The sequence below is a fragment of the Lepidothrix coronata genome, unplaced genomic scaffold (assembly GCF_001604755.1).
Source record: "Lepidothrix coronata isolate B3197 unplaced genomic scaffold, Lepidothrix_coronata-1.0 Scaffold46, whole genome shotgun sequence".
NCBI classification, from domain to species: domain Eukaryota; kingdom Metazoa; phylum Chordata; class Aves; order Passeriformes; family Pipridae; genus Lepidothrix; species Lepidothrix coronata.
In genome coordinates, this window is record NW_016690226.1 from 4,107,658 (window position 1) to 4,125,623 (window position 17,966).

The 17,966-nt window shown below is 42.6% G+C and overlaps 1 protein-coding gene across 2 annotated transcripts; it reads left to right on the forward strand.

Annotated features, from left to right (window-relative positions):
• The first annotated feature begins 3,905 nt into the window (after positions 1 to 3,905).
• Positions 3,906 to 13,893, forward strand: HAO2 (hydroxyacid oxidase 2). Of its 2 annotated transcripts, none has more exons than XM_017814887.1 (8): positions 3,906 to 4,027; positions 5,652 to 5,804; positions 6,549 to 6,700; positions 7,495 to 7,778; positions 8,149 to 8,364; positions 10,141 to 10,299; positions 11,647 to 11,716; positions 13,605 to 13,893. In XM_017814887.1, exons 2-8 carry the CDS (start codon positions 5,674 to 5,676, stop codon positions 13,658 to 13,660), a joined length of 1,068 nt encoding a protein of 355 aa, XP_017670376.1. In that variant the 5' UTR covers positions 3,906 to 4,027; positions 5,652 to 5,673; the 3' UTR covers positions 13,661 to 13,893. The 2 variants fall into 2 exon arrangements, with proteins under 2 accessions (XP_017670376.1, XP_017670377.1); XM_017814888.1 differs by having other exon boundaries at positions 7,498 to 7,778.
• Positions 13,894 to 17,966: the final 4,073 nt, after the last annotated feature.

The following is a 17,966-nucleotide window of genomic DNA, read 5'->3' on the forward strand; positions in this document are numbered from 1 at the left end:
TGAGATGTCTGCCTAGCGTGAACACTTGTAGTTAGGTGACCTTCTGGCACATTAGGTAAGCCAGAAAGAAAGGCTCAGAAATCACAGTTTACCACGTGACACTACACTGGAGATGGGAGACATGGTTTGGCTTCCAGGCACCCAGTAAAGAGCCCTGTCACATGAGCTAGAGGAGTACTCTGCTAGCAGAAAACACTTCCTTTCTGAAAATTTAAACCCAGGTACATGAGACACATTTTCCCAAAGGACTCCGTAGCTGCTTGCTGTTCTGCAGAGTAATGCTGAGAATAAATCAAACTCTCTTCTGGATTTTGGAGGCAGAGGTGGTTGCAGAAAGAACAGCCAAATGTCTAATAGTCTCCTAGAACACTAGAGCAGTATGTCACAGGCAGTGCCCTTCTGTCTCTTCCCCTAATTTGTCCCCTTCTCTTGATTCTTCTATCCCCCTGAAGCCCTGTCATCCCAAGATGTCCCTGCCCTCTTGGCTTCCATCTGCTCTGTCTCTGATCTTGTTGCCTCTGCACATCCCACCCTGCCTGTCCCTAGGTGCTGTCCCACAGCTCCTCTTTTCAGCCATTATTTTTGTCTTCCTTCTCCCCTTTATTGCTGTTTCAGGCTGAGTCCAAACCCAGGTGGCATGGGCTGTGGGAGAGTGGGGTCAGGCCAGCTCTCTGTCCTCTGCTCATATTTGGGGCTCTCTGAGTTCCTATGGCAGAAGCATGCTCTGCACTAGGCAAGTGTTCAGCAAAGATGATATCTGGATTTCAGGCAAGTTCTGGTGATCATGTGCAAGTGGAAAGCAATGATTTACAGCTGGGTCAGATCTGACAGAATTTTCATATGGCCAGAAGTCCAGGATGATGATTCCAGGGATCAGGCCCCACTAATTTCAGGCCCCTGCATGAAGCACTGAACTGCAGTGAAACCATTGTAAGACATTTTCAGCATAGGCCAACCATCATTTTTCGCCAACCTCATTCTTGGAAGTTGCTGACCAACTTTCAGTGAAACATTCCCGAAATAAAATTCAGCCCAACACAGAGATCAAGGATGGAAAATTTCAGCCTAGAATGATCAAAATATGAAAAAATTAGAAGCAGCTGAAAAACGTGTCTTATAATCAAAAGTGTTAGGCTGTGTTAAATATAAGATTCGTTGCCATCTCCTCTTATAACAGAGGGATAGCTATTTAAATATTCAGTTTGGGATAGACTTTCTGGTATGACTGACAAGAATTTTCCTTCCAAACATGAGGCATATGCTCAAGAAAGACATCTGATAAGGAAAAACAGTGGTGACTGTATGCAAACTGTTATGCCATCTGAATTATTTACACTGCTTAGAGTTCACCAGATTCTTCACTGAAATATTTCAAAGTCCCAGACTGAACCGACCACTAGTGGATGCATCAGTGAGAGAGATGTCAACTTGACCCACAGTGATTTGCCATCTGTGAAAAGCAAACAAATACAACCAACTGGAGTAATGAGCATCGTGACTGTAATAGGAACTGGAGCACAGATTTACAGAGGATCTTTGTGTTTGGACCCACAAGCTTTTGACTATGTTAGTATTGAAAAGTAAGCAGCTGCGAAACCCCGGCTATGCAGATCTGTGCAAAAACTGAGCTTTGGCTGTTGACTGCTTGACATTCTACCTGCAAGCCTGGACCAGATGTGCAATTATTTCCTATATTATTTTATTCAGTTTTCAAAAGAAGGCAGCAAGGCTTCCAGCAAAGTTTTTAAAGGGAGGGAGGCAGGGAATAATGGAGGGAGGGATGAAGGGTAGGGGGAGGGAGGGTAGGAGGAAGGGAGGGAAGGAAGGAATAATGGAGGGTGGGAGGGAGGTACTTTTATTGTACTCCAGTGAAAGGGCTCCAGAGCTTTAAAACTTGTCCACTTTTTCTGAGTATATACAGGAGCTGTAATCAAAGATATTATCTCTGTGGCAAATTTTAATTTTCTTAGAATTTAACAGCTTCACAGCTAAATCATGGGACTTTATCAGAGAAAATACCACTTTTGGGACAAAAAAGTCATTGCTATTTTGAACTGAGCCCGTTGCTGAAGGAAGAAAATATATCTAGATGCAAAGTACAGCCTTTTAAAAGCCACAGCACAAATGCAGAGATTTTTCCCCTTTCCTGATCCAAAATACAGTAGTCACAGACTATTTTTAATTCATGTAAAATTATGATAATCATGAAACCATAAACTTTATGGTTTGGTGAGTTGCCTGCAATGTGCATCCCTAAAGTAGGGGAGTCCTTTGATCAGCATAATGAGCAATATGACAGAGGACCCTGCAGACAACTTGTAGGCTGAAACAAAGATCAGGGCAGACCAGATGTAGTTACATTTATTACTGTGCTGTTGCACCAGAAAATGTTAAGAATAAAACACAGAGAATGAAGATTTCCAAACATATTAGCAGGCATTCTTGTGATGTGATCATAGTGGGTTTAAGGCCATAGTGTCCTGAAGGCCAGCAAGTACTGGGGCTTTTTTGTTGTTTTTAACAACATAAATTGATATATATGACCCAAACCTGACATCTAGCGGAGAAAGAATGAGGGCAGGATTTTCCGTCCTTTCCCAGGGTTGTGTGCACATACAGAGAACACAGCTTTTCTCTTCAGACGTGACCTGAAGGCCATCTGCTGCACAGCTCTTCCTGAGCAGGAAAGCAAACCAAAGAGCTCATGGGCACTCTAGCTAAGTGTGACACCTTGTCTGGTTTGTGACACCTGTATCCATAGCTATCCATGCCAGAAGCTAACTTCACAGTGCTGTTGGCAGATAATGAGCTCTGAAGGCTGAATTTTAACAAGTTTCAGAACACAACAACAGAGATGACCATGCCTGGTTTAGTTTCGGCAGGATCTTGTGAACACATCTAACAGAAGAACAGGGGTTCATTGCAGCTGCATAGATGCTGTCAGTGAACTACAATTTCTGCTGTCAGAAACTTTAGGTCTGCAGTCCTGGACCAGACTAGCCAGGTGAACATCAGGTTCTGAGGCTGCAGTTCTGTTCAGCTTCTCACTGCCCCATCTGGGCTGCTTGAGCTGGGAGGACAACAGTACTTGTAAAACTTTGGGAGTGTTTTAACAAGTTTCTTCCTCACTCTCTACACCTCTTATCATAATATCTCAATTTTCGGTTAGTAACAATCAAAGCTTCAAGATCTCAGAGATGCATGTAAATGTTGAAAGCATTTTTTTACCCCAAAGGCTAAAAAAACAAAAGACAAATAAAACTGTCCAGTGTTTATTTTTCGTATCTTGCAAATGTAAGATCTGTTAGCACCTCAGTCCTGGTTTGTAATGCTAACAGAGGAGATGGAGGGAGGCACAGAGAAGTCCCACCAGCTCCAAGCACAGAAAAAGGAGGACTGGCAATCCTCTTGGGAGATGACTGAGTGGGGGACCAAAGGAGGGAATCTGCAAGCCCAGTGGGAGAGCAACTGGATCATGAGAGCGCTCATAGCCCATTAAAAATGGCAGAAGACAAAGGGTATTTTAGTTGTTCATATACTGTAGGAGGCAAAAAATATCTCTTTCACATGTACTGGTAAAAAGTCCAAGTTCTGTAGCTGTGGGTTGCTACAATTCACTCTGCCTGTGGATCATCATTTTAGTAGAATCTGTAGCACATGAAACAGCAAGTTATCAACAGTTTAGAGATTCAGTAAGACCCCTGAAATAGTGTTGCTCTCCTAAATGAATGCACAGCCATCAGCAGTTGCCAAAGAGCTCAGCTCCGGGGCTCTGTCCCAAGCAATAGCACCACTGACAAGGTGATGGCTGTTTTTAGAAGGAATTTTTAATCACCTGATAGCCAAACAACATTAGTGTTATACAAACAGTACAAAGTTTACCACAGGATTGAGCTTTAATCTCTGACGGTTGCTTATTGATTCTAGAAAAAACAGAATCTACTCAGTGAAAAGACCTCTACATCCTGTTTGCAGGCAAACTTGAGGGAGAAGCTCTCACCTCCTGCAGCTCTCTCTGAAACCCAAAGTAAGTCTGAACTGAATTGGGAGACAGGACTGAGCCTGGGTTGTTTAAAATTGCAGTTTATTCTGCTGTGAGAGGACTTGGTTTATCTTATTGTGCTTTCTGGTTTTGACCTTTGTAAGAGTTGGAAAAGCAGAAGTTGTGACACATTGTTTAAAGTATGTCACAGTATATATGTGAAGACTTGTGCTGTCGGCAGTGCTTGATGTCTTGAATGCATAGAGAGCAGACTTGGCATACTTACACCACTGGCTACCTAATGCCTGTCAGATGAGACAAAATAATACTGAAGAAATCAGTCGCATTTCTTCTTCATCTTCCAATGACTCCCTCACCTTGGGCTCTTTTCTAGCATAGAATTTTAAGTCCTAATTTTCAAATGTAAACACAGGTACCTCAGTCACTGAGACATCTCCATGCCTGCAGTTTGACAGGTTGTTTCTGTGTACATAACCCGTGGGTTTATCTGTGCCAGAACTGTACAACATCAGACACAAGGGACTGATTTTGGTGAAGCTTGCAACCCCTGCTAATCTGTGGTGGGAGGCTAATCCTGAAAATTAGGATATTTACTTCTTCCTGTATGTTTTTTAGAAAAATCAGACTGAACCACAGCTGTTTAAAAACTTCATGTTTTCATATACCTTACTAAATGCCTATTTTAATCAGAGCTGTGGAAGTAATTGCAATAAACAATTTAGCAAATTGCCTTTGTCTGTGTTTTGTACGTGTTTTTCCTCACACACAGCCATGGTTTGCTAAAACATTAATTTGCACAGCTTTTAGTCCTGGCTACTTCAAAAGTATGTAAGTGCAGGCATTTGCTGGGCAACATTTATGTTGGTTTGATTAGACATCTGGGTAACACAAAATCACTTGTCTTCCCTGAAAGGCTGAGGGTAGTTCGTAAAAACATGTTTCATTTTGCAGAAATTGTTTTTTTGCCAGTATTTTCTCATGGTTTGTCCAAATTCTGTATGCTCCTTTTATAGCATATGTCATGTAATTCAAACACCCAGAAGATATTTGTTAGAGAAGAGAAAAGAAGATCTGTAGAAAATGCTTTGTTTTTTTCCACAGAGTTGCTGCTCCACTTGCAGTCAGAGTCTGGACATAGTTTTACAATGCGTTCATGCTGGAGCAGGTTAGATGTAGACTCTGCATTTACTTGTTTCCAGATTTCATAATCTTGAATTCCATCACTGTGTTCCATAACTAATTGTTCAGTCAGGGAGCTGTCCTTACGGGTAATCTAGCAAATGATGTTCTGGGACAAACTTTGAGGAGAATTAGTGGAACAAATAACCCAGCTAGTTTTAAGATGGAACTTATGACAGAATTATGCGACTAAAAGAGGACCTAAAATGTCCTCTTCAGGCTGCTGTTTAAAACAGAATAAAGGCACAGAGATGCAAGCTTCCTATAGCTGCATCTGCAAGTTTTTCTCATACTAGGGGAGAAGATGCATTCATAGACTGATGTGCTCAATAGACAGAGACAACCTCTCAGCAGGTCTTCTAAAAGACAGACGGCTAAAAGATTTGCATTGAGTGACATGAGAGCCCCTGGAAGAGAGAATGACAGTTCAGGGATCTAATTTCTCCTCCATGTTATTCTTTTCTTCAAGGTTCCCAGAGCCTCTCTCAGCAATGGCTATGGTGTGTCTTTCAGACTTTGAAGCCTACGCTAAAAAGTATTTACCCAAGACTGCTTGGGATTATTTTGCAGCTGGAGCAGATGACTGTAACACACGAGATGAAAACATCTTGGCATATAAAAGGTAATGTGAGGAGGAAATGAGGGGTGTTGTACTGGGAGCTTTTAAACTACATTTTTGTGCAAGTGTTTGGACTTCACAAGCAAAGACACCTAAGACCTTGCCTTTTCAAGGTGATCCCCAAGCAAAATGCACTTACCTGAATGATATATGCTGCATGGTCTGATGCCAGCCTGACTGTGACACAGATTGCGTGAGGCATAGGTGATGCTGAGGGTACAGGCAAGTGGTAGGGTATGGTACGGTACTGTGTGGTATACAGGCATGACAGGAAAGGAGATGAGTACCTATAATAGAATGAGAAGCAACAGGGAGCTCTTGCAGAAAAGCAGGAAGTCTAAGCGCAAGTAGGATGGGATTTGGGGAACATGCTGCAGAGTGTGAGGGCAGGCACACTGTACAGTGAGGACAGACATACAAATGGTGGAGTGGAAGGCACCAACCTGGGATTGGGCTGCAAGTAGAAGAAACCTGGGAGGTGGACAATGGGAGAACAAGACACAGAATCACAGAATATGCTGAATTGGAAGGGACCCACAAGGTGAGATGAAGTGAAGAAATTAAGTACTGTGGCCAGTAAGCAGGATTAATGGAAAATGGAAGTGGTTGAACCTCTGTTATATGCTGTTCTATTTATTGTCTCAGATTCCTGTCTTGTAGTTGGTAAATGAAGACCTGGTTTCCATGAAACTTCGGAAAAGTCACTGAACATCTACTATCCTGAATGTGGTTCTTTTTGCCTTGCAGAATTCGTTTCCAGCCACATGTGCTGCGGGATGTATCCATGATGGATATTAGGACTAAGATCCTGGGGACTGAAATCAGCTTTCCCGTAGGAATCGCCCCCACTGGCTTCCACCAGCTAGCATGGCCTGATGGAGAGAAAAGCACAGCCAGAGGTACTCTTCTGGTCTGCTGCCATGTTGCAAAAAGGGTGGTTTGTGTAAAAGCCTCAAGAAACTTTTAGGATGCCTTGGAGTGTGACTGAGAAAAGTTTTCAGGCTTGAAGGGGCAAACTCTTTTCCCACTTTCTGACATTCTGCATGGGAACCTGTATAGGCATTGCTCTACTTCTCCAGCTACCACTATTACAAGATCCTCACTGTGGAATCTGCTGCAAACTTAAGACAAGGGCAGTGGACCCATTTCTGACTCACACGAAGAACCACACAAGGTTCTCAGTCCTGGTGGCTCTAGATAGGTCATAAAAGTGGTGGATGAGACTCAGACTGTGAATTCCTTGTTACTGGTTAAGAAGTGTCTCCCTTGGAGAAAAAAGAGGGATGGTATCTCTTCACAAATCCTATAGTGGGTTTGGAGACGTGATGCTTTAAAATTTCTCTTTTTTTCTGTGTATTTCTGTGTACACCAAGTGAAATTGAGAGTGCATTCCTGTGAAAACTCAGTCATAAAGAAAAAATTCATGGTTTTTCAAAAAAAGTAGTTGCAAAATGAACGTGCAGCTTGGTAAATTGCCTCTCTCTTTCCTGCTTTCTTAACCATGATCCTACACTAGTGCATGGTAGATACAGCTACTTTTAATCCGGGGGTCATAATTGCGCTGTGCTTCATAGGATATACGTAAAACAGGAGTTCAGGAAGTCTCTGCAAAGAGCACAAAATTTTGTGTCTGATGTCTGGTGAGATGGTTCAAATCACTTTGTTTCTGATTCTTTTTCAATACGTCCTGAAGCAGCCAAAGCCATGAACACCTGTTACATTGCCAGCACATACTCCACCTGCACGCTGGAGGAGATCTCTGCGGCCGCTCCTGGGGGCCTCCGGTGGTTCCAGCTCTACATCCACCGCAACAGGACAGTTTCCCGTCAGCTGGTCCAACGAGCGGAGGCCTTGGGTTTCCAGGCCCTTGTCCTCACCGCAGATCTGCCCTACACGGGCAAAAGACGCGACGATATCCGCAATGGTTTCTGCCTTCCACCCCACATGAAACTGAAGAACTTGGAACGAGACTTTGAGGTTTGTAAAATGAGCCTGTCCTTTCATTCACTCTGCTGGCATGTACCACATGAGACAAAACCACTGGGTAACTGCTGCTTTGGCATCTGCTCTACCCAGGGTGTATCTTCTCCCCTTCTGGTTCTGCAGCATCCTGCCTTGATCTCCTGCCAACCTGGGTTCCGACTACAAAATCCCCATCCAAATGCCTAAGACAAACTGATCTCCACCCCCACTGTAATTATTCTTCTTCAGAGATATATGCTTTCTGGAGCTGATGAACATGTTTGTTAGCAAGTTTAAGTAATCTTTTCTATGGCAAGGAAAGACTTCAAGGGACCTCTGAATTGTTGCAGCTCAGATGAGGCTTTCTTTTGTTCTATGGCTGTAGGGAGATGACCGTTCTGAGTATGGACTGCCACCCAACAGCTTAGATCCTTCCATCACCTGGAATGATATCTACTGGCTGCAGAGCCTGACCCACCTGCCCATCATCATCAAAGGCATCTTGACGAAAGAAGATGCAGAACTGGCAGTGAGACATGGAGTTCAGGGAATTATTGTGTCCAATCATGGTGGAAGACAACTGGATGAAGGACCTGCCACTGTAAGTGAGAAAATGTATGTCCCATGACTGCTTACAGTCTGCATATTTGCATTAACCTGGGTATCTCTATGACCAGCTCTGTCTGTACAGTTTTGGTGGACTTGTATTTATTTGTTCAGTGGACGTGGGTGTGTGCAGATATACTTTAGCTTTAAACTTGTAAGATCTGTAACTTGGCATAAGCTACCCACTGAAGTATTTTCTCAGATTCTTGGGAGGGTTCTGTGAGTGTTGCAGAAACCACATAACTGCAGATAAAGTACTGGCCTAAGTCAGGAAATGTTTTCTGCCTGTGTCTCCATGAGCTGGTGCAGTGCACACAAACTCTTTGCACACTGCAGCAAAAGGAAAACGAAGCTCTGAAACCAAAAATGTACAAATGAAAGCATGATGTATTCTCATTGTTCACATCTGTCAAAACATACAAAACAAAGCAGCTAGATTTAGTGAGAGGCCTGTTTGCGTATTTACGGACTCAAGCCTAAATGGGAATTTATTGACTTTCATGAGCCAAAAAAAGGATAACTTATCTGGAAAAAAATTCCCTTGCTTTTTAAACTGTACAAAGAAATCAAACATTGTTTGGACATATGTGTATTTCACTGGTTTAATTTGGCTTCTCTCAGTTTTTCCAATTGTCCTTATTTTACAGTTCTGCATTGCATAGTATCTTATGTATGTTTTTTTCTCTGTTTTCTTTTGTAAAATAAAAATAGGTACCAGGGAATTGTCTTCTATTCTACATCAAGTCTGACAATAATGAATAAAAAACATTTATAGTCTAAATGCTGAGGGCATAATAACAGAAATGGCATCCATATTGAATTGCTCTTCTATCATAAAAGTTTCTTTACATACACAGACAGGGCAGTAGATACCTAGTTTGGCTCTGATATTCTTTTGGTACCAAGCCTGACAATAGAATCTATTGTCCCTGTCCTTGATGAGCTACTCCTAGAAAATTTCAGCCTGAAAGTTTTTAGTCTGAAGTCCTGGGAAAAAAAATGGATTAACTAGAAAAATCTGCTTAGTATGCTTAGTTATAGCTGCTCTACTCAAAAAAAAAAAAAAATAAATAAAAGGAGGCAAAAGGTTATAAGAGACTGCAGAAAAGAGCCATTTGGGTTTACTGAGAGTTAATTAGGTCTAGTGTAATGTCCTGCCTCTGGTTGTACTGCCTTTGGGACCACAGCCAGCATCTCTGTATGGTGCTGCCCTGCACTAGCAACTGGGACTCTAGTCCATGTTGGACTCTACAAAAAAGACCTTAGGGAATCAGGAGACTTAACCTGGAGGAGATTATATGTTGCCTGTCATACAAAGCAAATTAAATCCTTCATAGATGCTTTAGGGGGTTTGAGGAGGCATTCGACAGGTGGTCACCAGGATTAGGTTGAAATGTAAACTGTAGGCAGTTTGGACATCAGCCTTTTTTTACAAACATTTGTCTCAAACAAAAGTAAAATATTAGTAACAGTTATTTTCATTGAAATTTATATATAAAATCTTTCATAAAGCACTCACCAGAAGTGCTAGCAAAAATATCAATATAGGCAAAGCACTGGAAAATCATGTTAACTATCCCGTAAACAGAATAGGGAGCTGCACTTTATCCTGCAGCCTTTGGTGCTAAGCTATTTGTGATGCATCATCACATTTTATTTTGAGAAGGTATGCTATGGAAGCATTGTCTCCCCGCCTGTCTCTTTGGAATATATCCTCTTTCTCTTGGAATCAAAGGTTGACCTTAAGGTGAGACTGGATGCTTCTTTGCAGATTGATGCTCTGGTTGAAGTTGTGGAGGCAGTACGAGGCAGAGTTGAAGTTTACTTAGATGGTGGAATAAGAAAAGGAAGTGATGTGTTAAAAGCACTGGCACTGGGAGCAAAATGCGTCTTTATTGGAAGACCAGCTTTATGGGGTCTGGCTTACAAGGTGAGTGAGGAGCTTTCAGTTCATATGCCTGCTTCTCATACTCTTCAACACTCTGTTGTTATTGAAGTCATAGAGAAAAAGTTTTCACTGGCAAAGAATATCTCTCTCTCTCTTTTTTTTTTTTAATGGATTTTTAAGTGGAATCACCCCAAATCTGACATTTCTGTGATTTAAAAATACCACTGAATTTCACAATTTCCTATATATGCTGCTTCTTAACTATGGGAATATTTCTACAATCCAGAGTCATGAATTAGGCCTCTGATGCAGAAAGTTAACAAAATATAATTAAAATATTATTACATCAGTTGTTTGCTTTACTAAATTTTTGCTATTTAGCCTCTCAATTGGAGATTCCAAACTTTTCTCTAGAATAAAAAAATCTTTATTTTTATGGCCTAGAAACATTTCCTATCTTTTGAATGAGACTCTTGTCCAGTGGTGTGATTGCTGTGGATTCCAGTAGCTAGATTTTAAGCAAGAAGTCACCTGAATCTTCTGAGAAACCTGGAAGAGTTGTCAGTACTGTTTCTTTTGCCAGTAAACATAAAAAAAGGGCCTAACATGAAAAGGGTGCTGCTGTGAGTTGCCTGCTTTTTTTCCACAATGCAAGCAGAATGGAGATGGGATTTGGGGGTTTAACTGTGCTTTGGTATAAAATTCATAAAGATGAGTAAGTTAGAGTATTCCTAAAGATGTATCTCAGTGTATTACCCTAGCATACAAAGAGGAAGGACATGAACAAGCACTAACGTTGTCTGCACCCAAAACATTCTTTATTGTAAGAAGTAAAAAGAAAATTTAAGAGGAAAAAAAAAAAAAGAAAAAATCATCCAGTATTTTACAAGAAACTCAAAATCTTGTATACAATTTATTGGATTTTGAGCTTCTTGGTGTCACTTACACAGGGGAAAACACACAATATATTATTTTTGAAGATTCAGACCAGTATTTGAGTAAACTAAAGTTTTTAAAGCAGTATCATATATAAAACTCTCATTACTTCATTGAAAACTATCAGCATTGTAAGGCTTGACATTTTAAATAACAAGCCAATTGGCAGAGGAAAACTGAAAGCTAAGAGAAGAAACCAGCTAGAAAATGTCACAAGTGAAAAACAGCTTTGTTTTCTTTCCATGTTCAGATGTATCACAAAAGGAAAAGCATTTAAATTAATCTGCAATGAACTGAGCACATCCATCATAAAGTTTTAATCATTCATCTGTATGAGAGCTTGGAATTGGCACGAGGTTAAGGGACTGTCCCAGCTCTCACAGTGCTAGCATCCTGCAGCACTGCTCTGTGCCAGTGCTCCTTTTACCCTGAGTGCTTTCTCTGTCGGAGCAGGGTGAAGAAGGTCTCCAGGACGTTTTGAGAATTTTGCAGGATGAGTTTCGTTTGTCGATGGCCTTGGCCGGTAAGTATTTTGCAGGTTGTTTGCAATGGGCGATACAGAGGTTTCTTCATGCAAGCCATATAAAATCAGAAGTCTGATGGATGGGTCACGAAAAGGGAATCCACCTGACCTGTGCTGGTTCAGGTTGCTATGCTTAAGGTGATTCTTTGCTTCCTAGAAAACCACTTGGCATTTCAGGTGTCACAGCAATGACACCTGGAAGGAGGAAATAGGTTAAAGCAGCTTTGTGACCCAGCTAAAGAGATACAAAATTGCTGAGTAAAGCTGAGCAAAACCTGCAATTTCTGTTCTGCTGGGAATGGTAGCATATGTTTTTCAGTATTTAACATACTGTTTATCAGGGCAAAATGGAACCAATTTTTTTCTGCATGAAAAGTTCATTAAAAATGGATGCAGAATTTTTCTCTGCATATTGGAGAATACAACCTGTTCGTGGAGGTTCAAACCTCTGCATTCTACATGCCTTTAAAGCCTTCATGTCTCCTCCAAGATTTTACTTTTGTTCCTCACTCTCATTTCTCACTATTGCTCCCAACTGTAGCTGCCACGTTTGATCCCCTTACTGACAGCAAACTTGCAGAGCCCAGTGCAAACTCGTTTCACGTATGAACAAGAGGGTGGTTGAGCACTGGAACAGGCTCCCTAGGGAAGTCTCAGCACCAAACCTGTCAGAGTTCAAGAAGCATTTGGACAAAGTTCTCAGGCACATGGTGTGATTCATGGGGATGTCCTATGCAGGGCCAGAAGATGGACTTCCATGATTCTTGTGGGCTACTTCCAACTCAGGATATTCTATGATACTAAGCATGACATGCAGATCCAGTGCAGGAGTATTCAGACATCAGCAAAGGATCTTATTAAAGATTTTCATGCTCTAGCAACCATGAACTCAAGTGGATAACAATGCTGACTAGGAGACTGGAATTGAAATCCTGTTGGCATGGTTGGTTTTAAGGTCACTTTTTCAACTAGCAAAGATTCCTACATGGTGGGTTTGTTGGTTTTGTGGGGTTTTTGTTTTTTGTTTTGTTTTGTTGGTTTTTTTTCCAGTAGGCTCTTACACTTTACTTGCAAAAGGGCACTGGATTCAGCAAGAGCAGCAAGTTGGGATCCTTTTAGTGGAAGCGTGAAATTCATAGAACCATATAGTCTTTTAGGTTGGAAAAGACCTATAAGACCATCAAGGTCAACTCTTAACCCAGCACTGCGAAGTCCACCATGAAACCATGTCCCTAAGCAGCACATCTCCATGTCTTTTAAATACCTACAGGGATGGTGACTTAACTACCTTTCTGGACAGCCTCATCTAATGCTTGATAACCCTTCATGTGAAGAAATTTTTCCTAATATCCAATCTAAATCTCTCCTGAACACAGGATTCAAAGTGCAGCCTCATCAGTGCCCCATTCAGGGGCCTGATCACTGCCCAGGTCCTGCTGGTCACATTGTTTCTGATACAGGCCAGGTTGCCATTGGCCGTTGTAGCCACCTGGGCACACTGCTGGCTCATGTCCAGCTGGGTGCCAACCAGAATCCCTCTTCCACCCATTTTTGACCAGATGAAATGCCAGTGCAAATCTCCACCTCCTGTCACTTGGCACCCAGCAATCCCTGTATCTTTTCTGTCTACCTTTTCTCTGCTGACTGGGTCAGATAACACCCTGCTCAGCTTGTTGTAAGGATCATTTTTTTTCATGTTTCTAACTCTACTTGTGTGGGGAGTCTGGTGCCTAACCTCAAGGCTGAAGATGCCATTGAGGAACAGAACTACTGAAGTACAAACCTATCCCAACCCAGCTCATACAAGACAAGACTGTAATTCAGAGAAGGGGGCTTCCAAGCTTCATCCACAAACCTTTCATTCTCATTATTGTGTCATGTATTTCAGGCTGTGCCAGAGTCTCAGAGATTGGCCGACACCTGGTTCAGTTCTCCAAGCTGTGAACAGCCTCCTGCAATACCCACCAAACAGAGGCAGCTCAAGCTGAGGTCCCAGCCAGACTGAAGACAGCAAAGAAGGAGCAATAAGTATATGATAAGGCCTTCAGGAAACCTCTGAGGAGATTAGGAAAGTCTCCGTGTTAGCAAAGGCTGTGCTCTGCTTTTGTTGAGACCAGTGAATTCCTTAGCAGTTCAAGTAATTTTTACTTGCTTAAATACATTTGCTTTAAACTGGCTGTTCCATGTCATTACCTATGTTGGGCTTTACTCCCGAGTTCTATTAAACTGGACATCCAGACATGGAAAACTATGTGCCTTGCTTTTTCCACTTGATTGTCCTACCAAGTCTGACTGCAACTCAGTCACACTTTCCTACTCTGGCATAGTAATTGTTGTGGCCAATATCTTCCATAGCTTGGGCCTTTCCCAGATGTATTCTTAACAGATACAGAAACAAGATGCATCAGTTAACAGGCACACAAGTTACCCTTTGATGGTGGGGGCAGTTTTTGCCCACTGCTTCTAAATGCAGAGCAATGAAATCACCTGTAACCAAATCAGCACCCTGTGCTCCCTGCTGAGAGAGCCTCTTCTTTCACTACATAGTTAATTTGTAAGGCAAACTCTTCTGAGTAGCAGTCAAGACCTGTTCATTTTCAGAGGACACCACAAGTTTGTGGCAGTGGGTACATCACTCACCTGGTGCCCTGGTCTCTGCCCATGGATAAGGGCAGCCAGCACAGGCTAACGGAGTGGGCAGGAGCTACTGGCACCACCCCAGCAGCATGTGACCTTTGCTCTCTGAGGATAGCTCAGAGGCAGTGTCACACCTGCTGCCAGCATAAACACTTGCTCTCCGAGGTAGCAGAAATATGTTCTCATCCCTTCCCTGTCCAAGTTTCTTCCTGAGACATGAGTGTTGCCTCCTCATGAGGAAGTCAATGGCCCTTGGCTGTGTCAGAGCTGCTTTCTGGCTGCCCAGAGTAGACAAGAAAGTCTGCTACTGCCCATAGCTGCGGGAGCTACTGGGGAATGGAAATGAGGGAATGTGGGGGCACATACGGTCTTACAGCCAGGGCAGAAATCTGTTGATGTTGTATTATTTGGAGCTGATGTCCCTTGGGGTTTGTCTGTGTCAATAGGCTGCAGCATGAGCATTTATCCTGAACTGTTGTCCCTAGGAGGAGTTTAACAACAATTGTTTTTTTAATCTTTACATAATGCTGTCCAAGTAAAGGTGTAAAAAGAATTATCTACTCAAAATGGCTAAACCCGCTGTATGCATGTTTGGTCTTTGTTATAAATGTGACGTGTAAATCTGTGGGGCATTGGGCCAGTGTATCTGGGAATAAGCTGAATTTCCACAAAGAATTTAACTGATTTAACTGCTCTGGCTTAATCAGGTCTTTTAAATGAGGCTAAGTAAACTAAGATGGTACATACAGGAAAACTGCTAATGTTCGTCATCTTTAAAAATGCAATGTGATGCTAAAAATATCTGATAAGACACCTGACCTTGTTTTCTTATAAATAATTTTTATGGCCAGACTCACAAGTGTGGCCACTGATGTTACAGCAGCACAAAATGGCAGAGGGATGCCAGACAGCAATGGGATGCCATGTCACTTTGTGCCAAAGAAATACCAACTTGCTGGGCACCTTCCCTATTTAGTGCACCTCCCAGTCTCCTCTTGCACACAAGGCTCCCTTTCTTGGCAATCTCAAACAGTGGTGTCCTGCAAACTGCACTGCCCTGGGTATCATTCATGGGCATGTGGCATTTCGCACCAAGTGGGATCTCTCCCTGCTCCCCTTGGAATTCTGGCACTGTTCAGTAAAAGCATGAAGAATAAGTGGCTGCAGACAGCGAAAAGTCATGCTTTGTAGGCTAGTAATCAAAGTTCTCCTGTGTATGAGAGTGAAGGTGGGGGCCTGAGGTCATTAATTCACGCAGTAATTACTCAGAGGAAAATGCCACAGGAGTCCTGGATGCATGGGGCTGCACAGTTATCTAACCCTGTTTTGGAGTGCTGTGTGGCCAAATTCCAAGAAAGTGCCCGCTCTCCTCCCACAAAACTGCCTTTGAGGTTCTTTGGTCAATGCTTTCTCCCGTCAGAGAAGAGGTGCTGCTTTTTCTGTGGAGGAGAGGGCATCTGTGCTCCCCAGTTCTTGCTGAGCATGTTGACCTCTGGCTCCTGGCGTAAAAGGGAAAATGGGAGCAGCAGCATCACCTACTTTTGCCCATATCTTAGAAGAATCAAGTGAGGCTCGTTAGGTCCTAAACTTGCTAGAAGACTTGTTTCCAGCTTATACAAATGGCAGTGGCTGAAGGGGCCTGCTGGCAGACTGGAGATATCTGGCTAAGCTCTGTAGAGGAGCAGAATTTCCAGCATCCTTTCTCCAATACATCTTGATGACTCGCCTCCAGGCATTTGAATTTTTTTAGATCTGCTTCTGTAAATCTATAAAACCTAGACATGGACATGGAAAGGGTGAGAGTGAGCAGGTGCCTGAAGTTAGCTACTGTCTTCTGGAGCTGATGCTGTGAAATGGGAAAATAGGTAGTGAGGGGCTGGGACAACTGCATTTAAGTTCTGTTTTCATGAAAATGAGCTCCTCTGTCTCCCTAGTCGCTGACCATCAAGAGCTTTGCTCCTTGTTCTATACTCCTATTTACTGAAAGAAATCTCTTTTGTCTGGAGAAATCCAGGTAGTGAAAGATCATCCATTTCTTACCAGCATTTCAGTGAGACACCTTTCACTTGCAGTCAGACTCTCTCAATGTTCCATGCATGCAGCCAGTCTGATGGTTTGCTCATGCTGCTCCTCACAGTAGTGTGTGTTCCTTGGAGCTGAGGTAGTGCTCAAGACAGCTCTGCTGAGGGAGGAGAATCACTAATTTCAGGCTCCAGAGTCTCAGCTTTCATTTAAAGCCAACAAAACCAAGATGGTGGAATGCATGCCATTGTTACAATTGTGAAGAAAATCTTTAAAGGAGGAAAGCCATCTTAAGAAACTCAGAGAGTCTGTTGGAGCTGAAATAGTAGTGATGGAAGTTGTCTGCACTGTTGAGCTGACTTCAGGTGGCTTCATTTACACTATTATGGAGTACATGAGATCAACATCTGTTTTAAAGGAAAGACAGTGTAATATCATGAAAATAAAAGCACCGTGGTTTTTTTGTGATTGCCTTCTCTGTTTTTCCCATGACACTGAAGTTGGGGGATGAAGGATAGGAGGTGGAGCAGGTGGAGCTGAAGGATGTGTAAACCCTACTAAGGTAGCCATAGAAACAGCAGCCTTTAATCAAGCTGTTCTATAAGTTTGGTGTATAAGATAGCATAAACATCTTAAACCAGAAATGTTTGCAAAGGCCACTAATTTGCAAATCCTGTGATCTGGGCGTCTAGTGCAGTACCTTTGGAGCCATATTTGAACAGGCATGGAGCACTTGGTAGTGAAATGAAGATTAGCAGGGGTCTGGGACTGCAGCATTCACAGGGCTGAAATACCTTCTCTAATCCTGCCTCTTGCTATTGGCCTTTAAAGCCACACAATTTTTCTATCTGATTTTTCAAACTATGTAATTATATAGAATATCCTCCTAGCCTGTTTTCCCCTTTCAGATCAGCATGTATTCCAAAACTGAGGCAATGCCTGTACACTTGAATAGTTCTGCATGCCCTGCCATAGAGCAAGGGTAAGGGAAGATTTTGCTGGTCAGGTTTGTGTAAGTATCATGCCTCAGGAATCAATAACAAAGGGGAATCCCTATAGAATTGGGCATGTGCATCTTGTGGGCAAATGGTAAATCTGCTCTTCACCTGAGGTTTCCAAGCTGAGCCTGCAGCAGAGTACCACTTCTGGGACAAAAGGCCAGCTCTCAGTGGTTCAGATGCCCTGCCACGGACTGCTTTGCAGCTGGCAAATACCTCGGTGCCCACTTCACTGGCATGGCCAGGGGGAACCATGCTCTCAAAAAGCAACCTTCCACATAAACCCTACTTTAAATTGTCCCTAAGGAGGCAGAAGAAAGAAGCTAGCCCTGTTAGCTCACTCTGTTTAGACTTTAATTTCTCTCAGAGATAACAGTGTCTGCACTGATCTTCCAGAGGCCTTCACATGGAGGCCTTCCTCTCTGTTCCAGTAACAATAAACCTTGTCAGCAGACTGACAGCCTGCCAGATAAGACTCAAGAATTACAGCACATTGCACATGTTGATGGACTTCAAGGATGTACAACAAGAGAATGAGACAACTGGGAGTACTCAGTCCTGAGAAGGCTAAAGGCGAATGGGGGATCACATCG

Bases quoted from the DNA above. Each gene is read 5' to 3' on its own strand.
- HAO2 (XM_017814887.1), top strand. From the start codon at position 5,674: ATGGCTATGGTGTGTCTTTCAGACTTTGAAGCCTACGCTAAAAAGTAT. The intron at 6,701-7,494 runs GTACTCTTCTGG...TACGTCCTGAAG, and splicing joins AGAGAAAAGCACAGCCAGAG to CAGCCAAAGCCATGAACACC. The intron at 7,779-8,148 runs GTTTGTAAAATG...CTATGGCTGTAG, and splicing joins ACTTGGAACGAGACTTTGAG to GGAGATGACCGTTCTGAGTA.